Genomic DNA, 21954 nt, shown 5'->3' with positions numbered 1-21954 from the left:
ACAAGGTTGAGGGTTGGACATACAAAGCTCAATAAAACACTTTATTTAATTAACAGACATCCTTCAGGACTGTGTGAATATTGTCAGAAACAGGAATCAGTAGAACATGTAATTCTTCACTGCTAAAAGTATCCCAGAGAAACACTGAAGAGGGAAGTCATGACACAGGGAATAGGAGAGCTAAGCTTAAAATATATATCTGCCTTTGGTTTAGGGGGTTTAATCCGTTTTGTGAAAGAAACGAATCTGATTAAAAGAATCTAGTTTTTTTTCCTCCTTCTACCTCTGGTCCACACGCCAACATAGAGGGTGGCGGTAATGCACCTAAAAGCTGGTTGCCACCCGCCATAAAACACAAAGAAGAAGAAGAAGAAGAAGAAGACAAACCGCCCACGTTTGATTCGATCGGCTGTGTCGCTTGATGATGACGTAGCAGCAAACTTGGCCGCCGGTGCAGCTCTGAGTTTTTAAAAATATCAGATTTTCTCCAGAAAACGAACCGGCGGAGCTACACGGTGCAGCCGTCGGTAAGAAAACAAACGAAACAAACATTTTGTCGTTGGGGGTTTAAACGACTGTTTTTTCCAGTTTGTCTCGTCACGTGACGAAACTCCAGTCTGTTTACAAACAGCGACTCACAGCTAACAGCTAGCTAAGCTAACTCATTCATAGTGTCAGACTGCTGGACCAGAGGGACATTTTCCTGTCTCTGTTGTCAACTGAGGTTCAGCTGGACACTCTTAAACGGAAAGAAAGTCACATTAAACCTCATTACACATCTGGAAATTAAACCTGGAAATTGAAATGATCGGTTGGTTTTGGACAAATAGTTTCCACAATAACCAGAAGATTCCCTCTGTGGACACGTGAGAGGTCCTTTACTTCAGGAAAAGTACTAAAACCACACTGTAAAATTTGTCTGTAATTATCAATTGTAACTGTTACTTCAGCATTATCAGGAGAATGTACTTATAGTAATTAAAGTAAAAGTGCTTTACGTAGAAAAATGCTCTATAATATAATATAACATAACATAACATATTATAATATGATATGATAAGTCCACAGCTGATCTCTCATAGAGAAATACTGTGGTCCTGTTGTCCTCCTGGAATCTGTTTGCCAAAGCAGAATGTTCTTTCTTAATTCTTTAAAAGTCTGAATGCCTGAAGTCTATGGCAGTCAAAGTGTTGGGGCAGAGGGGCCCAGACTCTCTACTTTGGTTTCAAAATTCACTCTTTTGAAGGTCTCAGTGTTAGCGGGTATGGCTAGGGGCAGGTTATAAAACAAGAAGCAGAAGCAGGGGACAGCAATAACTAACAACTGCTAGGCTAAAAACGAGGCTTATCTAGTCTATTGCTCAAAAACCAACATCTGTAGAAAAGTTTTGTTTCATCTCAAACTGGAGCATCTGCAGATTAATTCCATACCTGATAAACTATGATTAACTAAAGTCGTGCACAATATGAGAACAATAAATCCCTGTTTTGTTCACTTGGCTGCTATCTCCACTACACATCTGTGTGGTCACTGCATCGGTGGTCTGCAAGGTCTGCTAATAAAAGAGATGTGAACTACAAAATCAACTTAATTCTGAACTGATTTTCATTAAATTTGTTTTCAAGACATTAACCCTCTAAAAACAAATTCCTTCTTATATCACAAATCATATCACAATTGCAGTATCAGTCAGAATAACTGCAATTACATATTTTTCAAAATCTTTGACATTTGAGAAGCTAGAAATTCCTGTCACTGCAGTGACATGTTGCTCTTTAGAGACATGCCACCAGTAAGTTTAAAAATACTGGAATTAGCCAATTAAATAACCGCGATTTGTAAATTTTAATTGTAGAACTCCTTCAGGTTCCTGTCTGTGGTTCAGAAACAGTTGCACATGCTGCTGCAAACAGCAGCATCTTTAAATAAAACAAATGAGGTTTTCTAGTATCTCCTTTTCAGATTCCTCCACCCGTGCATGTATTTAGTTGTGAAGCAGGTGTTGTAAGGATGTTGTTAAAGATGCGGCTGCTGTTGTGCTCTGCTCAAACATGTGTCTGGCTGTGTGAGGATGTTGGCCCGCTGCTGTGGTCGGTCATTAGTATCCAGCTAACTGAGGTGTGGGTTTCTCTGCTCTGCTCCGCTCAGCCTGTACTTACACCTAATGAGAGGCTGTGTATTAGTGCATTACAGTGCTTACAGAGCTGTGATGACATGCTTGCATGAAGCTGGACTCATCATTTTCACTTTGGTCATTACACGACCAAACGGCACTAAGGAAAACCGATGCTTAACAATTACATAACCCTCCTTCCAGCATGAGTTCTGCATATTTCAGTGAAGCCAGCAGATAATGAACGCCTGATCTGTTTTCTATTTTTAAGTTGTTTGCGTGGGGAGGATTTATTAGAGTTTTCTTCCCATGTACCTTCAAAAAACATTTACTAAATCCACTTAGTCTGTGAAAAATGTACAAACTCACTCTTTACTAAATAAACATCAGGCCTGATTGATTAATCTGCCAAATATGTTCTAGATTAGCCAGATTTATTAATCGTTGGGTCTATTCTCAGAAACTAGTGAAAAATGTTGTGAGCTAATGACATGCTAACTCTTGGCCTCTGAGGTGACGCTAGATTACTACTTTAGGTAATTAGCGAGTTAGCTTAGTTCTTACCTAACTACCAGGCATGCTAACATTAGCAGCTTATGCTACAGCAGACAGACTCACTTTTGCTCAAATATTTTTGGTTTTTGAAAGGTTAAAAAAACAAGACACCCCCTCCCTCTTTGTGTATCTGTGTTACTGCAGCTCCATGAATCCCAGTTCAACATGTGGAGAAATGCAAATCAGGCCTGCTTACAGCTGCAAAGCCACGATTGGATAATTGCTATTCACAGGAGGTGATTGAATATGATAATGAATTTGTGACCAAAATTAGTGCCTGAGGGTTTTAATAATGTAGTGTTTTCCCGCACAGTTCACCATCTACCAGCCCTGATAGCAGCTCTGAAACAGCTAACAACAGTTGTGTGTTTCCTCTCATGGGGGATTCTGTGTTCCTCCTAGCCAAGCCTCATGTGGTCTCTGATGGTTTACAGATCCATTTTCCCTTGGGACCTTCAATATGTCTTCCATTCCCTCCATAAAACAATAGTTCGGCCTCCTGCAGATGCAGATAAATTCACAGTAGCTGTTGAGAAACCCACATCCAGGAGTGTGTTTTTTTTTCTTCTGTGCGCGGCTGTTTTGCAGGCTGGTTGAAGCCACAGTAAGTGAAGGTGTTGGCTGGCACATGAACACGAACAGGCTGTGACACATGCCAGGAAAATGATGTAAGAGCAGCTGTGGGAGCCGTGACAGATCTCCATCAGGTCTGACACACCTCCACCAATCAGGACTGTCAGCTTACACTGCTGGTCACAAGTGTTAAAACAGCCTGTGTTTTACTAATCTGCTGTTTTGGGTTAAATCTGAAGCAGTGTGCTCTTTAAAAAATATTCTAAATGAGATGAAAGAAGTTCAAAATTACTTTGGATCTTACAGGAAATTCCAAAACAGTTGGGATGCTGTATAAAATGTGAATAAAAACAGAATGCAATGGTTTGCAACTATTTGCTTTTTGACTTATATTCAGTTGAATACAGTACAAAGTCAAGATATTTAATGTTAAAACAGAAAAACACATCCACAATGTGTCTTGGCATCGTCTTCCTGAAATAAGCAGGGACGTCTCTGAAAAAGACATCGTCTGGGATGGCAGCATATGTCGCTCCAAAACCTGTTCTTGCTTTTTTGACTGAGTTTGAGCTTCAAAAAGATTTTGCATCTTTTTGGAAAACAGTCCCAGGTGCATTTCTTCACTTACAAATAAGCATATTTTGTTAGAATTTTTATAATCTTGAGCCTTTTTGGTAAAGTAAGTTTGACCACTCAGAACAGTTTAAAACAGTTTAAAAAATCACTTGTTCCCACAACTTCATAAAAAAAAAATGCCCCAAAACATTGTAACAAGAAAAGCTGCTGTAAAACCAGAGATATTAGGCCACAATCCCCCCCAAAAGCCAGCAAAATCCTGGACAGACTGATTTATTCTGCACTGAACTATAACTAGGATATTTCACACAGGGCTACAGAAACCAAAATCTTTTTCCCAGGAGGACAAAGTAATGACCCGTTCCACCGGGGAACCAAAGGGGACTGGAGCACACAGATTTATTCACAGCTTATAATTGTGCAGATGGAACATTTTAGCAGTACTGTGTCTTCATCAGAGTCCTCTGATAAAGACAAAGTAGTGTTGAAACATTAGTCTGTTTGCAGACTGTGAATTAATCATCAATAATGCTTGCCTACTTGCACGAGGAAAGTAAAATGCCATGCTGGGCAAGTGTCCTTTTATTGTGACCAGCCCAAGAATAAATCCTGCTTTTTAATCAATATCTCTGTATGTCACATCTGTCAGGTGGGTGGATTATCTTGGCAAAGGAGAAGTGATCACTGATGCATTAACAAATTTATCAACAAAATCTGAGAGAAATTGTGAGTCGGCACAAAAGCAAAAATATTGCATTTGAGTGTCAATAAAAATCAACTCAGTGTGCCAGAAATCAGCATTCCTCTAAATTTCTGTTGTTTGTTGTCTGCAGGGATGCACACATCAGTGCGTGAAATCCACATCCCGTCAGAGCCTGACTCCTCCTACTTCCTGCGGGTGGACTGGCGGGGGCGGGGCTTAGGCTCTGGCTTCCAGTTGCTGCTGACTGACGGACAGGACGCTTGGAGAGGAGATGGTAAAAACCTCACCCAGCGTGACCTCACGACCTGTCGTCTCACATTTTAACATGTCTGACCTGACAGATTTATGCTCACCTGATGCTTGGACAACCTCACCTGTGTGACCACACACACGTATACACACGTACACACACCTTCTCACTTCACCTGGGAACATTTTAGAGTGTACCATCGTTGACCTTTTCAGCTGCGCGGACCTCTACACCCAGAGGAAGATTTATTAGTTTGTCTCAGGTCAGAATTCAACAAGGTGCACGAAATGTTAACGGAACCGTATATTGTTTTACTCAAGTATAAAAATCCAGCGTCATTTGGACCCTGATGTTTTCAGTCTTGGGATGAGATGAAATGTAGTGGAGTAAAAGTTTAAAGTAGCAGAAAATGGAAATACTCAAGTGCTTAAGTGCAGGACTTGAGTAAATGTTCTTTTTACACTGATGATGGTTCATGGTTGGCATCTTAAAGCCCTCTTTTTTTTGTTCTGCCTCTATTTGCTGCAGCAACACTTTAGTCATTATTACTGTTAATATTAAGTGTTGTTATCGTGTCTTTGCAGTGAGTGAGGCAGCGGTATGTGGTGAGGCAGAGGAGCTGGAGATGCAGACGGAGCGGTACATCCAGGACCTCCAGCAGGCGCTGACCCAGACGGAAAACTCCACCGCGTACAGTTTCAGCCTGACGCCGTCTCCGCCCGACCACGCCTCCACCGTCACGCTGGCGTACGAGAAGGTTCAGAAGGACATCTCTGTGAGTGAAACCGCAGCTATTAGTCTTCGCAGTGTCTCAGTGTGATAGCTGGGATGGTGAGAGAGGTTTAAATCTCTATGAGTGTGTGTGTGTGTGTGTGTGTGTTTATTTAAATGCCCCTCTCTCCCAGCAGAAGAGTCAGGAGGTTAATTTCAAAAAGCGGTCGCTTGTTTTGGTTTTGCAGCTTTATCAGTAAAATGTAGGTTGATTGTTGACATTAAAGACCTCTTCAGAGCTGTTGATGTTTCGCATGACGTCAGCGCCGCGTTAATAACGGCGTCACCTCGGCTTCTTTAATCTACCTCTGATGTTTAAAGCTCCGGAGAAAAGTTCTGATCTCCTGACCCTGAACCCAGGAAGTGATGGATCGAGTGTGAAATGTTAATGTTGTTTCAGCTTACCACGGACCTGCAGTAAAAGTGTCTGACCTAATACAATAACACCCAGAAATAATCACGTGTGAGGACGGATACACTCTGTAATCTGCTTCAGATCTTTAAATGGATCATGTAATAGATTGTTGTATTTGTTGTGATCTGACTTTCATGTGGTTTAAATCATCTGCAGGTCACAAATCAATGCAACCCTCAAAGCTGCAGCAGAGTGTTCACAAATCAGCACTTTTGGGCTTAATTATTTCATCATGTCATACAATTTCTAATTATAAAGTATGATATGCTTGAAATGTTGTCTTCCCATCCCCAGTTGTACAATTTTAAGGTTCTATTCACTCCAACTCCAGTTTTGCTGGTTAAATTGCGCTCAATCAGGGTGCAAAGTGAGGTTGTGAGTGTGTTTTGGGTGTAACAAGAATTAAACCAGAGCGTCATCCCCCATTTAAAGCCAGGTGCTCCTACCTCTGGCACATTCGGCGAGTTGGACAAGTGAACACTTTTCTGCTGAGGAAACGGATCAGTATGTGCACAAACTCATGGGATGCTGGAATTAGGGATGACTCAAAACCACTTCATCATGTCAGATATTCCGATACTGATGCAGTACTGTCTTTTTCCCTTTCTTCAACAACTAAGCCGTTAAAGGGACAGTTCACCCCTGAAACAAAAAACATATTTTTCCTTTTACCTGTAGTGCCATTTATCCATCTAGATGTTTTCTGGTATGAGATGTAGAGTTTTAATGACTTTATTTCTACAGTAGAATCTACTGAAACTATTTTTTCTACTAGACAGAAAGTAGTTTCCCATGAAGCTGCAAGGTTTCAAATATTTAATCTTTCTAAGAACAATAATGAAAGAATACACAAACATTTTTGTAAAAATTAAATTAAACCAGAGACAGACGCGGTGCAACAGTTTCCTGTAGTAAAGCTTTGTGAAGAGAAAAATAGAAGCAGAGGTTAAATGAGTCTGAATGAGAAAATGTTTCAGGAGATGCATCAACACAGGTTGTTTATTCTTCAGTCAGAACAGGATGTGAGATTTTTGGATGTTTCAGTCTGTGAACAGCGGTCTGCTAACGTTAGCCTGAAGAGCTAGAAAGTTGACTGTTGGTCGGTGACACCGTCAGCTACCCAGCTGCTCTGACTCCTGCTCTGACGCCTTTGATTTTGGGGTTACTGTCCCTTTAAATTCCTATCATTCCCAGCAGAATGTGTCCCGTCTGCTGTTTTAGTGAGGCTTGTACATGAACTGATTGGTTTATCTTGGCGTCAATATCAAAACGAACAGTCACACTTGGTTATAACCCCTCAGTGTGTGTTGTTATAGTGATCCAAGCAACACCTGAAAATCTCTTTTGGTTGCATCCCATTATCTCTGATGGTTAGAGTTTACTGAACGACTGTTAGCTAGATTCATCAGCATATATATATATATATATATATATATATTTAATAAATTCAGATTTATTAGAAGCATTTTTTGCTTTAGATTTTGGTGGACTCCTGCTGTCAGGAGACCTTGTGAAACAAATAACTGTCACCAAAGAACAAACTGAAGTGTTAAAAATACGACCTTATTGTATTTGTTCTGGTGTGATTTTGTTGTGTGACAACACAGATGGGGTTGGGGGGGGGGGCTGAGCAGCATGATGGTGTTTAGCAATCTAATGAATAATCCCTGTTCAGGGGTCAGCATGTGAACACACTCACTCATGATGGAGACAAACCTTTGTTGCCATGGTAATTATGACAGAATGGAAATGTGAGTGCGTGTAAGCAAAAGGGAAATGAATCGATGCTTCTGTTTTTTTTTGTTTTTTTTTTTCTTTTAAATGAGAGTTACACACAGTGGATTTACGGAAGTGTGCTGCTGGGTTGTGTCATCGGAGGTGTTCGAGGGGTTTCTCTTGCTCAACATAAAAAACACAACAGTAATTCATCTGTCATAAAGTTATGAGTCATAATGAAAGGCTTCGGCCTAATGCCTGGTCATTCCCCTCTAATCGCAGCTGCTGCTCAGCGCTGCAAAACACCAAAAGAGCCCACAAGTGAGACTCTCACACACATGTGCAGGTGTTACCTGAGGTGGTTAACATACCAAACACGTGTGTGTTCGTGCTGATGCGTTTTGTCAGCATGTTCTGCTGACTCGTGCTGCAGTGAGAAACATGTAAGACTTGAGGTCCTTCTGTGACGGCTGAGACATTTGGTCTGTGTTTCACAGATGTTTTCTGTTATTGAATCCACTGACTTCAGTAGATTTAAAGTCCTATTATTACATCTGATTCTGTATTATGTTGTATTGTGAAGTATAATCATCATCAGATGGTCACAGCGACTCTATAAGCCCATAAATATGCAACAAATCCTTTTGTTTGAATACAACAAAATGCATCTGAATTTGCCACCAGAGTGAGACTGTTTTTAGCCCATCAAAGAACATCACAAAAGCAGCACAAGAACACACAATTTATAGAACAAATCAGAAACTGGAGCTGCATTCAGTCAATTAATCGATTAGAATAGACTATCAAGTTATTCAACAACTATTTTGATAATTGATTAATCAATTTAAGCCATTTTGTAAGAAGAAAAAGTAAAAATTCTCTGATTTCAGCTTCTTAAATGTGAATATTTTCTGGTTTCTTTGGGTTGTAGACAAACCAAAACATTTTAGGACATCATTTTGGACTTTTGGAAACACTGATCGACCACTTACTGACATTTTATGGACCAAACAACTAATTGATTAATTCAGAAAATAATCTACATGTGTCGACAGTCAAAATGATCTTTAATTGCAGCCCTTTGTAAAGCACAGTATATTATTAGACACGACTAACCAGCTCTGTAAAACTGTACTTTGACATGTTTCCTAACATTTTCATAATAGCTGCATTTCCTTTTGTGTGCATTTTGACGGATCATATTTGAAAAGGTTGATGGAAACGGCAGCATTTAAAAATACCTCCTCAAGTTTGCAAATAACTTCTTACACTCACTATTTCTGAGTATCAGACTCAGGAATACTTTATACATTTCACATCTTACAGATGCTCCAACTGAAGAATAGAAAAGCAAAGAAAAATTAAGAAAATAGAAAATAGGATTATATAAGATATGTAAATTTCAAAAGAGTTAATGGCTTAATGACAAATGGAAACACTTTGAATAAAAACACGACTGGTCAGCTGCTTCTGCTGAAGAACATGAAGCTGTTTGCTCTGTCAGCATCGACTGTCCAATGAAAATATAATTATCTAATCTCTCCATTTTTCTCCAAGGCGACTGGTTTTGGACTGTTTTTTTCTTCTTTTTTGAAGTTTATTAGTGTTTGGTTAACAACTGCTTTTGTTCCCAGTTCGCGACCTCTACCTCTTCTCTGCTGTTTATTGATGCAGCCAACTGTGCTTTATACTAGATTATTCGCTCAGAACCGGTTGTTAACACACACAATTAGCATTGTCTCTTTTTTGCAACATTTCAAAGAGTTCACTTCAAATTTGCTCAACAAATATATGGAAACACAACTAATGACAGTACTAACATGCTCATGTTTATCAGGTCTGATGTTTATCTTGTTCACCTTGTTAGCTTAGGGTATTAGCATCCTAACATTTGTTAATTAGCAGTAAACGCAAAGTACAGCTGAGAATGAGGGGCATGTTATTTGTTCTGCATGTATTTGGTCACATGAAAATGCTGATGATGGCACTAAAGTCAGAGCCTCACCAAAGTTATTACAGTTCATTCTGAAGGGAACATGAATGTCTGAACCAAATCTGATGACTGTCCATTTAATAGTTGTTAGGATGTTTCACTTTGAATCAAGAATGTCAAGCTGATGGTGGCACTAAAGAAAAAATAAGTAGTTGTTAAGATATGCATCCACAGAGCCATGCCTTTGCATGATCAAAAATACAAATACAACTCTTCAAACAAAGCAAAAACATTTTAAATATGAAATAAAATACAGTGGAGCAACATCCAGCAGTTTCTAATGAAGCTTCAAGAGGGTTACCTTATTCCAGTTACTGTCATCTTACAGCTGAGCCTGCAGCAACAAAACCATGATGTCAAGAAGAACATTAAAGGTTTTTTTATTTAGTATGGAGAGGGAGGTACAGTAAAGGTCCCAAACTCAGGACTGCTAACATTATAGTTTATGGTTGGCATCTTAAACCCTGAGCTGTGTGAACGCAACTTTTAGCAACTTAAACAAGTTGATCAGGATGTGCAGCAGTCCCTGTAATGAAATCCTGCCTGGTACAAATGATAAGTGTGCATAAGATCTGCAGCAGAGCAGCATCTTAGAGAAATGATAAACTACAGTTTCTCCAAGGAAAGTTGTTAAATAAATGAATAAAGATGAAACCTCAACTGCAGCGTGAACGGAAACACTAAGTGAAACTAAAAACGACTTCCAGATCACTTATTTTGATTAAATGCTGTCTTTTTCACATATTAATGCAAGTGGACCCTTAGTTTGAGTCTGCGTTGCTAAATGATGACTGAACCTTGTACAGGAGCCATTCAGACAGTGTGTTGCTGCTGCTGTTGTCATGGTGAACACATGTTATCGATTTCTATCGGAAACTTGTTGTTTGATTGTTGGACATATTTATAGAGAACTTGGACTAAAATTAAGGATGAATCAAAACAAAACTCAAGCCCTTATTTTCAGAAAATGAAAACTAAGAGTGTAAATGTCCTGAAGAAACTAATGAAAACTACAAAAAAATAGAACCCGCATCATAACTACCATGTTCATTTTCTATTTTCTTTCCTGTTTACGTTCCTCTGGTTTTCTGAGAAGTTGTTGTACATAGTTTGATTGATACTGATGTGATGAAAAACTGCTCAGTCTCAGTCGTGTTTGGTGTCATTTATGGGCGAACTGCTTCTGTCCTCTGCTGTCACACACACACACACACACACACACACACACACACACACACACACACAGAGAAAGGGACTTCATGGTGCATTCAGGTGCACACTGTAAACTCAGACATCCATACTCAAATGGCCACAAAAGCTTTTTAAAACAAAAGGTTTCTATTTTCCTTCTAAATACGCTGGCCTATCTCTGTTCCTTATTTCTATTTACATCCTTCCATTTACATCCAGTTTCTTTAAAGCTCTAAATATGAATGTTTTCGCCATCATGATGATGACGTTATTGAGGTCTTTCCCGTCCTCCTCATCCCTCAAATCTCCAAGCAATACAGTCAAGGGAAAAACTGTTCTATATGCAGAAATACATTCTTCAGTTTTAGTCCAGAATAACGCCACTTCCTTACAGTACCAAAAGAGATGATTGATTGAATAACTGATAAGTGGTTTGGACCGTAAAATGACAGAAAATGTTGAGAAATGCCCAAGCTGATGTCCTCAAATGTCGTTTTATCGTCTATCTTATCTCCTATCTCGTTTTGCTCTCATAAGAGGACTAAATAAACCAGAAATTATTCACATTTGAGAAGCTAAAATAAATGAATTTTTATTCAAAAAAACATGTCAAAATAATTAATCAGGTACTAAAATAGTTGGTGATTAATTTGATAATTGAGACCCTGTGATCAGTAATGACTGATTCTGCTTCCAACAATCAGTGAACAGCCTCAGTCTCCAAAAATCCTGATCAGAGTGCCCTTAATATATGTTAATGAATTACCTTTTATCTTTACATTAGACTGAAGCTGAACAGCTGAACATTTGTTGTCCTTTGTCCTCCTGTCCTCTGAAGTACAGGGATGTTAGTTCAAACTAAACACTCTGTACTGTGAAATACAGGCTGTTACATTAATGACTTAAACATTCACCGTCTCTATATCAGCGCCAACATTCACCCACTTTGGCAGTAAATTTAGAATAGGTGGAGCTGCGCTCGGAGGTCTCTCCCCAAATAAAAGTGCCCCGCAGTTAATTGGTGTGAATCAGTGAGTCAGAAACAGCTTTTGAAACAGTAGCGTCTCTATGACGACACGGGAAACCTTTGCCCACATCAACAGCGCTTCAGCCAAACGTGGTCCGGCCAACCCGCCGGTGTCTCACACCAGTCAACAACATCGAGCTCTGACCACAAGCCTCACAGCTCAGATCTTTAATATGAGCAGTCAGGTGACAGCTGAGGTAGAAGTGTATACGATGAGGCAACAACTGGAAGTGTTTGCCTGAAGAGCTTAGAAGAGGTATTTCCACGCTGAGCAGTATTTTAGTCTGAGGTTATTTACTTAACATTTCTAAGAGGTGGTGAAGTAATAGCTGGCAAATATTGGACACTTGTAAATAACCTGAGAGGAAACACAGAGGGTGGGAATATGTGAGAGCGAGCAGGAGGAAAGATGAAGATGATGATGAGATGTAAACGGTTGACTTCTATCATGTATGAAGTGCCTTCACCACAGCAAGTCTCTGATGTAAATCGCATCATATCATGTCTGTCTTTCTGTCCCTGGATTCTCACAAACATTTGTGCAGACATTCATTGTCCCCAGATGACTTTGGTGATCCTCTGTCTTTTCTTTTGGTGACACCATAAAGGAGACATATTTTGCACATTTCGCCGTAGACTCATGGCGAACGAAATGTCTCTCCAAGCATTATTCTTCATGCTAACATGGTGGTGCTCATCTCATCTGGTACAGATGTGGATACTCAGACACCAGGGTTGTTCCTGCCGACTAATTTCCCTGCTGATTAAATACAAAATTTAATTTAGACAAGGCGACTAGTCGAACAGTAAGAAAACACTCAGAAAGCAGTTAAAATTGAGCACAACTTATTATTTGATGAGGCCGAAAAAATTCTGTGTATTAAGAACCATTTGAAGTCACAGTCTACAATCACCAAAATCCCCGTTTGTCTTTCTATCACTTAACTGAAACAACAAAGTTTTATCTCTCTTCTTATCCAGTCTGTACAGACACACACCTGCAGACACACAGCTGTGTGTGTAAAGGTCAGTTATTTAAGGAGCTGATGGTCAGAGAGGTCAGTGGTGATAGTCACTGCTCTGCCTCTTATCTGTGTGTAAACACGGCAGCGTCGTATTTGAAGGAAAACTTTGTTTCCCGGGGGACAGTGGTCCTTATAGGACAGTGACCAGCGCAAAAAGAAAGATAAAACCTGTAATCTGTAGAAGTATGTAGGAATATATTTTAGAGCTGCAAGAGAATGCAATGATTTGCAAATACTTTTCAACCTATATTCAAGATATTTAATGTTCAAACTTACAAACTTAATTGTTTTTGTAAATATCCACTCACATTCTGAATTTGATTCCTGCAACATGTTTCAAAAAAGTTGGTTCAGGAGCAACAAAGGATTGTGAAAGTTGTCAACGCTCCAAAAACACCTGTTTGGAACATTCCACAGGTTAACAGGTTAACTGGTAACAGGTGACAGGATCATGATCAGGTATTAAAGGGGCGTCCTGGAAAGGCTCAGTGGTTCACCAGCATGGATGGGGTGAGGTTCAATGCTGTGTGAAAAACTGCAAACAGTTCAACAGTTTAAGAAGAACGGAATTTATAGATTTCACCATCTACAATCCATCATATCATTAAAAGATTCAGAGAATCCAGAGAAATCTCTGCACGTAAGGAGCAAGACTGAAAACCAGCATTGAATGTCTGTGACCTTTGACCCCTCTGGAAGCACTGCATTAAAAACTGCATTAAAAACCCACATCATTGTATAAAGGATACTACATGGGCTCAGGAACACTTTGGAAAAACCGTTGTCAGTAAACACAGTTTGTCTCTGCATCTGCAAATGCAAGTTAAGACTCTACCATGCAAAGAGAAAGACACGTAACATTAAATATCTTGTCTTTGCACCATAGTCAACTGAATATAGGTAAAAAAGTTTTTGCAAATCATTTCCTTCTGTTTTATTGAAGTTTTATGCAACATTTCTTGACTTAAGGTTGTATATTTTGTTCTGATTTTATGACCCACAGCTCAGTTTTCATTTATGCAAGAGAAATGTGCATGATGGTCCCGTTGTTGCCGGTGGATTCTTTTGTTGACATTATAAAGATAATGTAATCTGCCTGTTGTCTCCACTTCATTTCACTGCTCTCATGCACACACACACACACACACACACACACACACACACACACACACACACACACACACACACACACAGGACACACAGCCGCCCTGCACTCTCTGTTCCCCACCCACAGGCCCCCAGACACACCCGGTGGAGATCTGCACTTCTTTTAGTCATTAACTTTTTTTTTCTGGCTGCATTATAAATAATTGATTCTTTTTTTCCAGTTCAGGTTGGGTTCTGTTTTGCTGAGGGCCGTCTCGGAGCCGGCGGAGGCAGTGAGGGAGTTACTGATCCACAATCTGCAGAGGGGAAACACGCTGCAGCATCACAACCAGAAACTGGAGGAGGAGAACCAGAGACTGAGACGAGAGCAGCAACGCATCACGACAGAGTAAACACACAAAACACAAGACAACCAGAGTTCCCACTGATCCAAACCAAAACCAAAACCTGGCAGGGATCAGGGACGATTTCCACATCGGAAAAGTGCAGAAGTTTCATTAACTCTCTCTTAAAGTTTGGGGAAATTTTATTACTTGTTAACAGCAGTGAACGCTTAACTTCTTAACCGTTAACTGCTTAAGAATGTTAAAAGCCTTATAATTGTTTATAACGACATTACAAACATTAATTTAATTAATTTCCCTATAACATCATTGTTAAACCTTTACTACGCTTTTGTTGTTGCTTTATTAAGATTTCTACAAACTTAATTATGCATTTATTAGCAGTTCTTAGGAGAGAAAACCAGCCTGAAAATACTAATAATTAAAAACATCATAGGCAACTGTTAACAAGTGCATAATAAAGGATTAATTAACCTTAATAAGCACTGTTCACACCTTAGATCTGGTATCTGCATTGTTAACTGTTAATAATTGCATCGTAAACTGCCAATAAACGCACAATGAAGTATGCTGAAATCTCAGTAAAGCAACAACAAAAGCTAATGCTATTATAAACAATTATAAGATGCTTATAAGGCTTTCATTAACATTCTCCTGTGTCTATCAACTGTTAACAAGTTCTTCATAAGACTACTTACAAACATCTTATAATCTAACAATAATCATGTTTATTATGCCATTATTATCACTTATATAGTCGTATAAACACATATTAATGTTTATAAGCTTCTTATTACAGCCTTATCACCTATTAACTATTAATGCTTATTACAAGCTCCTTAATTTGAAGTGTAATCAAAAAAAATTTCACTCAAAACTGAGATCTGTTTAAAGATTTAATTAAAAACTGCACACAGACAATAATGAAATACATGATCATAGACTTTCAGTCCTTCATGTTTTGATATTTGGTGTCTCAGACACAGTTTGGTTCGTAGTGAAACGGCTCACATTAAGACGTGAGACGTTGGTTGTAATCCTGCACGGTGCACTACGACACAGAAAGGTTAAAAGTTCTAGTTCTCCATCAGTGGTTTCCCACTGAGTTATGACCCAACTCATGTAACAGCGTTAGTGGAGGAGCCGCCGCCTGCAGCTGCGCGTCGCTCTGAGCTCTGAACTGATGTCACAGACGTGTTAATGTGAGTTCATTAGAGGGACCCCTGTGATTCACTACAAACAGTCCTCCTCCATTAATTATGTACTTTAATGCAAAGAATAAGACTGCTGGTGTTACACATCTGTGCTGTTGTCATCTTGTATGATTCATGACTCTGTAATCTCTCCCTCGACTGAACTATCCATCACTGATCAGCAGCCGTGGTGTTGTGTTGCAAGATGGAAACATTTGTGTACATTTCGTGACGTCCAGGAGAAAATATTGGATGAAGAGTCACTGAAGAGGAAAGTGTGACTTCCAGATGTTAAGACCTTTGTGTGTTTTTCTGTGTATTTCAGACTGAAGCGTTATACGGGTGGTAAAGAAGCCCTGGAGGCGGAGCTGTACTCTCGGTTTGTCCTCGTCCTCAATGAGAAGAAAGCAAAGATCCGCAGTCTGCAGGAGACCATCACACGACTGCAGGAGACCAGGTACACTACAGACTAAAGTCCTGAAGTTATTAACTCACTCACCCTGTCAGTCTCCTTAAAATTGAACTTTTGCTCTAAAACCTGTGAAAATGTGGCTTTAAGTGGTAAAATTCATATTCAGTATCAAAGTTTAGTGAGTTGCTGGTCTACTGTTGCCTCAACCGGTCAGTCAGTTTGTCTTTTTATGTGACTTTGATGTTTTAAAATGTTAGTTTGGATTGAAACCAACGTTACTTGCTTCAGATCGAGGCAGAGGTTGACCAGCAACTCCTGTGTCCTGCGAGGTAAAATTATTGTTTTTTTCAAAGGAGTTTTTCTGGCTGTGAAGAGAGCATAGCTGTCATTAAGACTCTGTAATGCAGGTGTCTGCAACCTGCGGCCCTTTAGCCCCAGTCCACTGGCTCCCCGTGGCTTCGGCAAAAAAATTATACGGAAATGAAATGTTCTTTTAAACATTTTAACATTGTCATTTATCATTGTTGGAGGTCTTCACTGTAAAAATGAAAAAGCTGTGAAAATCATAATAGAGTCATAACCTTCGTCTGTGGCTCATCTTCTTTAGTCTCCAAAAGCTCGCTATGGACGCCAAATTAAAAAAAAGTCCTCAGAGAAAAGGATTTTGGCCAGAAATGGCTCTTTTAATCATAAAGGTTGCAGATTCGTGGTCTGATTGCAAAGTAAATCAGTGGAAATGTTCTAAATATAGAGTAGTGTACTTAAACTGATAGTCATCTATTACTGTGCAGCTTTCAGTGCTTGTTCCTGAAGTTCCTCAAATTCCTCAAGAGTTTTTTGTTGTCAGTGTTCTTGATGTCAACTCTCTGCTCTGTGTTGTAGGAGCTCTGATGGACAGAAAAAGAAGGATTCGGTAAAATCAGGCCAAACAGCAGGTCAGGAGGAGGATGAATATGGAGGGAGTACCGACGAGGAGCCAGAGGAAGTACAGTCGACTCCAGCGGCCACTTTATCAACCCGAGGTAAGATCTCTGTCAGTGAAGCCGCCTGCTTTTGTTTTGTAAGACAGAGTTTTCCTCAAACTTCGTCTAAGAGATGTTTCCAAATAAATACAGTAACTAAGGGGTTGAACTAAGGCTTCCTTTTTATTAGAAAGAAAGTAGTTTCTGTAGATTCTCCTGCAGAAAGAAAGTAGTTCCTCCCTGAAACTCCTAGCAACAAGGTCTGTGGATTATCTTTAGTAAGCAGGTCATGATTTCTGGAAAGAGACATCACTGATGAGTTTTTCAAATGTATTTTTGGCGCTTTGAGCACCACAAGCTGTGTGCAAATTTGTCCCATTCAAGTAAATTCAGACATTTCTATGCCCGTTTTCTCCAAAATGCTGCAGCTCACTCCAGAACTATCTAGCTGGATAAATGGCACTACAGGTATGAGGTGAAATGTGTATTAACAATGGAGACAAATCTGTGCTGTAAATGAACATCTCTGCCGTTAAGCAGAGGCTTGTAATTAAAAATCAGTGTGGTTAGTTTAAAATAAAACAATTAGTTTTTGTTGTTAGTGCAAAGAAATTAATTTTCCTTTACTTTGCTGGGTGGGACCATGACTTCACCAGAATGAGCTCAGGCACAATTTAACAATAGATTTGTTGTGTGGATCAAAACTGTGACCTTTCAGTCTCTATACATACCACATAGAACACAAAACACACACACACATTTCCCAAACTTCCCTCCTCCTATCTGTTGGTCTTAACTGGCAACACGGTGCCGTCTGAGTCACTGTCGTGGCAACAGGAACAACACAAGCTTTTCCTCATCACATGGAGGGGGGAGGCCCAGAGAACAGGGACACCTACATCACAGAACAAGCTTTGACGTATCGAACGAACCCAACCTGGCTTCTCAGCGTGTGTGAGAAAGTGGAAAAATCGGGGACGTAAACAGCTGAAAGGAGGGCAAAAAAGCTCCCCTGAAAAACGCCTCACAGCTCAGTGATAGGTAACTGTAACACACACCTCCACGCCGTACGTACATCCATCCACCCTCCTGCCGGTGGCACATTAATCACGTCCAGGCCGTCTGGGAGCGCCCGTCTGGAGGGTGATGGAGTGTAACGTCAGCGTTAGAAGCTGCGTGTATTTAAAGGTGTTTTGGGATGTCAGCTCACGGAGGCCCACGACCCAACATTACATAACTCCTCAGTGATGTCATGGTGAGTTTCTGGGCATGAAAACACACAGAAAGTCTCAGAGGTGGTGCAAACACGCAGCTCCCATGACAACGGCTTCCAGAAAATATCAGATTCATGGTCATATTTTACAAAATGTAAAAATACTTTACAGAAAACTTATATTCTACTGTTTTGGTAGCTGTGTAGCATTAATTATTAAGGAGTTGTGAAGTTATGTTCTCAGTGGTTCTCACATGTCTAATATTTGCCCTCGCCAGGTGTTTTCCACCACCTGCAACAGCAATTTTCTGCCTCATGTGATTTAATGCTGACTGATCCGCTCATATGACAGATTTAACTACTTTCTGTAGATGATCTGTTAAAGTTACCGCCTCAAAACTCACTCCATAACTGTCATTATATTAAATTCAAGTAATATGTAGACAGACTAAAATGACATGGTCATGATTTTTTTCCTTATAACTAATGTTCCTGGTGAAGTTCCCCTTTTATGTTATTGTGACAGAGATCTGGAAAATGTGCGGCAATTTTGGAAGTTTAAACTTTTACTTTTACAGTTTGTGCAATCAGTGGAGCAGCTGATGTTGCTGATTAGCTGCACTTTAACCAGAGGGGACAAACTCGTCAGTGAAGTGAGCTGCCAGTGTTTGAATGGGATTCTTTTTTTTTTTTTTTGAAATTGCCCTTTTGGGTTCAATCAAGTGCAGGAAAACAGAAAACACTTTAAAGCGAGGCATTTTAAGGTGACACATCAAGAAATAACAGAAACTCTGAATAACCTTAGTGCTGTATTCCCTGCCATCATAGAAACTGGCCTCCCTCAGTGTCAGAGGCTGTGTTAGCCTGTGTTGCTAATTTAGCAACAAGTTAAGCTGTCCTTCTAGTTAAAGAACAGATAAAGCTATCTGTCTATCAGGAGAGTTCAGGAAAAAAAACTCCAGAATACCATCAAGAATAGGGCTGCAGCTAACCAAATATTTTCACTCAATTAATCTATTGATCATTTTCTCAATTCATTGTTTGACAATTTGTTGGGACACATACGTAGTGCAATGCATACATGATAAAAACATTTAAACATCGATTTTGACTTCATGGAAACTTTAAGTTCTCCACATATTTCAACAAGAAAACCATAAAAGGGATAAAGGGGTGGAGAAACACCTGACACCTGTCGACTTTGTTATGGTTTTACTTGCTTCTGCTGCTTTGTGTTCAGTGGGTCACCGAGTTTAACAGGCAGCGTTTACAGACTGTTTCAGAGTCAGTATAAGACGATGTGGAAACCAGTCAGTCACTGAACTGAGTGGAGAGAAATATATCAGCGACGATTAATGTGAGAAAAGGAAGAACACGTAATTTTGAGGTTTCCATATTTTGCGCCATCGTCCTCCTGCCGCCGGCCTCGGTCCCAGTGTTCCTCTGCTCTTTGATCCCCGGAGAACGTGCTGATTTGCGGGCAGAGAAACCATCTGCCCCTCTGTTGTTCCACACACTTGTTCCCGACATCCTCACGTTTAAGAACAGAGGCAGAGAGGAGAGGCGATGACAGCAGCGTCAGACAGCGGAGGAGAGGAGGCACGAGCAGATGTTTGGCGAGATGCCGGCTGCCATCTCTCAACCTCAGACAGTCAAAGAATGACAAGTTAAAAAAAAAAAAAAAACTCATTCCACTCCTGAGAACTGCTCTGAGTTACATAACCAACTGTTCGCCATAAATGTTCGAGATGAAACTGGATATCTGGTGTTGTTTTTAAAATCCTCCACTGATCAGAAGTGCCTCATCTCATTTTAACAATCACAAGTTACATTTGAACATTAAAGGGAAACTTAATGACAGTAATTGTTCCTCCTAATCAGTACTTTTACTTTTGACACTTTAAGCACATTTTGCTGCTCAAATTTCTGTACTTTCATTTAAGAAAAGATTTTTCTTGACTGGAGCAGAAAACATGAAGACTTTGGTTTCCGTCTCTGTCATCTGGGACAGACGGCAGTTTTGTGTCTTGTAATATCAGATCATGAACTCTGTGATGCTGCTGCTTTAATTAAGATGTGTTTGTTCTCTAATCTGTCTCACTTTGAGTCCACTATTTTATGCAGAAACCTGACTGACTCATCTTCTCCTCAGAGTCCTCCACCGCGAGCCCATTGGACGACAGCCTGAAGGACATCACAGACGTGGCCCCCACTCGCAAGCGGCGCTTTCGTCACCTCGAGGCTCCTGACCCAGCGGTCAAAAGGCCGAACCCGCAGAGCTCCCAGAGAACGAGGTACTGCACTGTACTGCGCACACGCGGTGTCATTCACAGTGTTTGTGTTGGTTTGTTTTGACAATGTGTGAAAAGTAGTTCCTCCCACATCATCGCCTCCTGCTCTGTGGTTTCTCTGAGCTGTTTACTGCCTCTGCAGCTTGTAAACTGTTCATGTGGTTATCCTCTAATTTGTTCATTTAGCCAGGGTGTGACATCTCCAGCTAAAAATAGGACACAGAAACAAACATTTTATCTGTTTAAATCTACTTTATTGTTACAAGTCATGGTTAAAATACACCTCCCTTCTTTACTGCAGAACAGAAATACAAAACACGTAGAGATGATCGTGTTAAATATCATTTTTCTTTGCTGGTCCATCCCTGTTGTCTCATCTTCCCTTCCCCATCACCTCCTTCTCCCTCTTCTCTCCTCCTCTCGCCCTCTTGAATGGGAAAATCAAACATCATAAAAGTTCCCTGTCAGGGATCTTCTTTATGTCGGGTAATTACACCCAATCTGCAGCGGCTCTCTGTGTGGACCCGAACATTCACATGGTTGGAGGTTGTACGTGAAGAGCACACAAGACTAAAGTGGCAGCAGAGCTGATCTCGCTCGTATGGCAGCAGTCGGTCGTGTTTACAATCAGTAAATATGTGAAGGAATGTGAGGAGTAACGCAGCAACGTGTGTCTTTCACAGAGGATTCAAACACACAGACGTCCACAAAATATCACTGTTTGGTTCCAGTGTTCATTTCACTAAGAAAGAAAACTTTGAATTGATTCATATGAAGAGACAAAAACAAAAAAAATAGATGCAAAACTGAATGATGGTGACTGTGAAAGATGGAAGAATGGACACAAACTAACTCTTCTTTTTATGTCAAGTATTATTCATCCTCAGTATCACACACAGTATAAATAAAATGAGAATAAAACAGTATTTCTCCATCACCCAGAAATATTCTCTTCTGTTCATTTAGCAGCTTGACCTGTTGCTCTGATGAGCAGCACATCTTTTTTCTCTGATGACAATTGGAGGAAAGTTTGAAATCCATGGAAAACTAAACAAGAAATGGCAAAAATACTAGTAATCATGAGACATAAACAATCACTGAACTAACTGATTTTTGCTTTTCTGGTTGGAAGTTGGTATTTAATCAACTTGGAAACTGCAGTGTAAAGTTTGGTACAGTTTGGCCAGTTAGTGGTGCTTAAACAACAAACTTTACATTTTGACCTTGAACTTTTCAACTAAAACTTTGTTTTCCTGGATTATATGGGTCCAAACCAATCCTCCAGAAAGTTTGCCACACTTTGAAACCAGTTTGACATAGTGGCCAAACTCTGTAATGACAAAAACACTTGATGGACTGCAGCCTAAACAGACGCCGTAAAACAGCAAGGAAAAGAAAGAATGAGTAAGACCTGATGTTGTGTGATCACATCCTGCTACAAAAACACACAGGCATTTTAAGCTTCAGTGGCTAATATTAGAAATTCATGATGATGTGTTCTGGGTGTGTAGTCTTTCTAATTAC

The 21954-nt window shown here is 40.0% G+C and overlaps 1 protein-coding gene across 3 annotated transcripts in view; it reads left to right on the top strand.

Moving 5' to 3' along the window:
- The first annotated feature begins 393 nt into the window (after positions 1-393).
- The window catches only part of xrcc4 (X-ray repair complementing 4), a 30163-nt gene continuing 8602 nt past the window's right edge, over positions 394-21954 (top strand). For 2 of the 3 annotated variants that reach the window (XM_084746266.1, XM_084746268.1), the window contains exons 1-7: positions 394-527; positions 4651-4794; positions 5355-5545; positions 14237-14403; positions 15878-16009; positions 16847-16986; positions 20292-20433. In XM_084746266.1, the coding sequence (XP_084602392.1) occupies positions 4653-4794; positions 5355-5545; positions 14237-14403; positions 15878-16009; positions 16847-16986; positions 20292-20433 (914 nt within the window). In that variant the 5' untranslated portion in view covers positions 394-527; positions 4651-4652. Of the gene's footprint in view, positions 528-718; positions 922-4650; positions 4795-5354; positions 5546-14236; positions 14404-15877; positions 16010-16846; positions 16987-20291; positions 20434-21954 lie in introns of those variants that run through there. The other variant, XM_084746267.1, reaches the window with a different exon arrangement.

The sequence above is a fragment of the Lutjanus erythropterus genome, chromosome 20 (assembly GCF_056507025.1).
Source record: "Lutjanus erythropterus isolate fLutEry1 chromosome 20, fLutEry1.hap2, whole genome shotgun sequence".
NCBI lineage: Eukaryota > Metazoa > Chordata > Actinopteri > Lutjaniformes > Lutjanidae > Lutjanus > Lutjanus erythropterus.
The sequence above is the reverse complement of the archived record's forward strand: the minus strand, read 5'-3'. Positions and strand labels throughout refer to the sequence as shown.